This window comes from Trichoplusia ni, chromosome 16 (assembly GCF_003590095.1).
Source record: "Trichoplusia ni isolate ovarian cell line Hi5 chromosome 16, tn1, whole genome shotgun sequence".
NCBI classification, from domain to species: Eukaryota; Metazoa; Arthropoda; class Insecta; order Lepidoptera; family Noctuidae; genus Trichoplusia; species Trichoplusia ni.
The window spans coordinates 5357230-5359689 of NC_039493.1; the positions used below are offsets into that span (position 1 = coordinate 5357230).

At 39.1% G+C, this 2460-nt stretch overlaps 1 protein-coding gene across 1 annotated transcript; it reads left to right on the forward strand.

Annotated features, from left to right (window-relative positions):
• Positions 1–529: 529 nt before the first annotated feature.
• LOC113501922 (alpha-crystallin A chain-like) lies at positions 530–1311 on the forward strand. The gene has a single exon (XM_026883235.1). It carries the CDS (start codon positions 578–580, stop codon positions 1244–1246), a length of 669 nt encoding a protein of 222 aa, XP_026739036.1. The 5' UTR covers positions 530–577; the 3' UTR covers positions 1247–1311.
• Positions 1312–2460: the final 1149 nt, after the last annotated feature.

The window sequence follows — 2460 nt, forward strand, 5'->3', positions numbered from 1 at the left end:
TGCTTGATTTATTATTACGTGTTTTAAAATGAGCTAATTTGTCGAGGATCAGTCTAGAAGTTGGCCTTACAAGGTCAGACTTCGCCGACAAAGAATTATCTGTTTCATTTATGTAGATGCGATATAAAAATTGTTTCTGCCTACGCGTTCTGTCAGTTTCCACTCTGAAGAATTTAAATTGCAAAACATTATTAACTTAACTGCTTTATTTACTGCTACGAAGAATTATGAATTGTAAATCATAAAGACGAGAGCTTTGCAAATTAGATGTTTTATGTGTTTTATTTTCTTAAATTACAATATATTAGGTTGAATTGTATATAATTAAGAGGGATTGTTGAAACAAGAGCAAATGTTGTAAGCATGACTTATTCATATTGAAACTGAAACGTGAATCAGTGACTTACGAATTAAACTTGAAAGAAGTTTATACCTAACGCCGTGTTTTACTCATTACTCTATCGTATCGTCAGCGATGCGCTTACGCACCCCCCTGCCCCCCTCTACCTCTATATAGCCTTCGCGACCCGCGGCGGCCTCAGTTCTAGTTGCATCACCAACGAGTGCACACGCCAATATGTTTTCGCCGCGATTGCTTGCGGTATTCGCTGTCCTTGCAACAGCCGCTGCCGTGCCGGTAACCGAGCGCCCGGTGCCGCAACCCATCACAACAATATATAATGAAGATTTTGAAAATCCGTGGTTAAGCTTCCCGATCTTTGGTAACTTGTTCGCTCCCTTGTGGAAATTGTTCCCGACTTTCGCCGACATCGGACCCAGAATCATCGCTGATGACGACAAATTCCAAGTTGTTGTGAACGTCAAGGACTACAAGAAAGATGACCTGAAGGTTAAGGTGAAGGGTGACTTCATCTTCATCCAGGGCTCACACGAGGCCAAACAGGACGACCGTGACATCTTCGCCAGCCAGTTCTTCCACACATACACACTGCCTGCAAACTCCAGCGGTACCGACGTCTCTGCAGAGCTGACCAATGACGGGAACCTGATTGTGACCGCTCCAGTCAATGGCCCCGTCGACAGAACAAAGGACGTCGACCGGGAAGTGCCCATTGTTGAGACTGGGAAGCCGTTCAAAGACGATAAAGTAGAGAAAACAACCGCCCTGCCCGCTGTGACAGCCGCTGAGGAAGACGACCGAAAAGAACCAACGACCCCCGCCGAGAAGGAAGAGATAACCGAAAAAGATAATGTAATCCCTCATGGGAATGAAGTCGCGGTATAAAGTGATAAAACTAGAATAAGTATTTAATTATAAATCAGTATTTTAATAAATATTTTTTTTTATAATCAGAGTGTTTTGCTTTCCGTGTTGGTATGCGCCTAGCGTCTCTTTTAATGGGCCCCGCGTGGAATGAATGCGATATGTGACGAACGTGTAGAGTGAGACTTATAAAACAATGGAGGTTAGTCTTTGTTATTGTTATTTAATCAATTGAAAACGCATACGTCTCGGGTTTTCCTAAATTAAGTTCGGTGGTGTATCTTTTAAACATAATTCGGCAATTTTGGGCTACTCGACAAATTTGGCTCTACAAACAATGAGAATACAAAGATAATTTTAACAGTAACGTGCTAATATTAAACATTACTCTTGTGACCATTCTTCATAATTAACATCCCGTGACATTTTTAAGCAGGGGTTTTATAGACATTTAAAAATATGTGTCTTGGCAAATATTTGTTCATCACTTTCGTTTCAACTCTTCGTGATTTCAGTCAGGTCATCAAACATAAGTTGTTACCGCATTTTATGTTAGTTGTGTACTAAATATGAGACTGTTATCTGTTGTGTCGTGTCGTGGGCGGTAATACGGCTTCATTTATGTCACGGTTAACTGACTGAGCTGATGTACTGGATTACACTGGTCTGAGGAGAATTAATATAATATTGCGTTAAGTACTTTTCTTGTTATTGAATAGGAGATCATACAGAAAAAATAGTGTCACGATGAGTGTTTAAAAAAATACTCCAAATACACCAGAGACGGTGAAAAGTATGAAAGTAAGAAAGGGCCCAATGATGTCACTTGTCAGTTAGGTAAAAAGATTACTATTATTTATTTTTGTTTGAGCGATAAAAAAAAAATCATGTATCCGATATTTTTTGGAAGTTTTTCTGACAGATTTTCTTTAGTCAAGGACCTAATTACAATAGTCTCGTGGAGTGTATATTTTAGAAGTTTATTTATACTAGGCATAACGAATTAATTCCAAAATATGAGTTACTTAACAACATTACGTTGACACAAAAAGTACAAATACTAGCTTGTACGATAAAACTCACAATTAACTATCGCATCTAACAATCTTATTGTAGTACGTTCGTCGTGTGTTTTTTTTCGTGAACAATACATGATACACGAACAATGAGTACGCCAGCCCAATTTTTGTTGGTGCAATAACCAACATACTGCGTCGTCAATGAACCATCAAAAC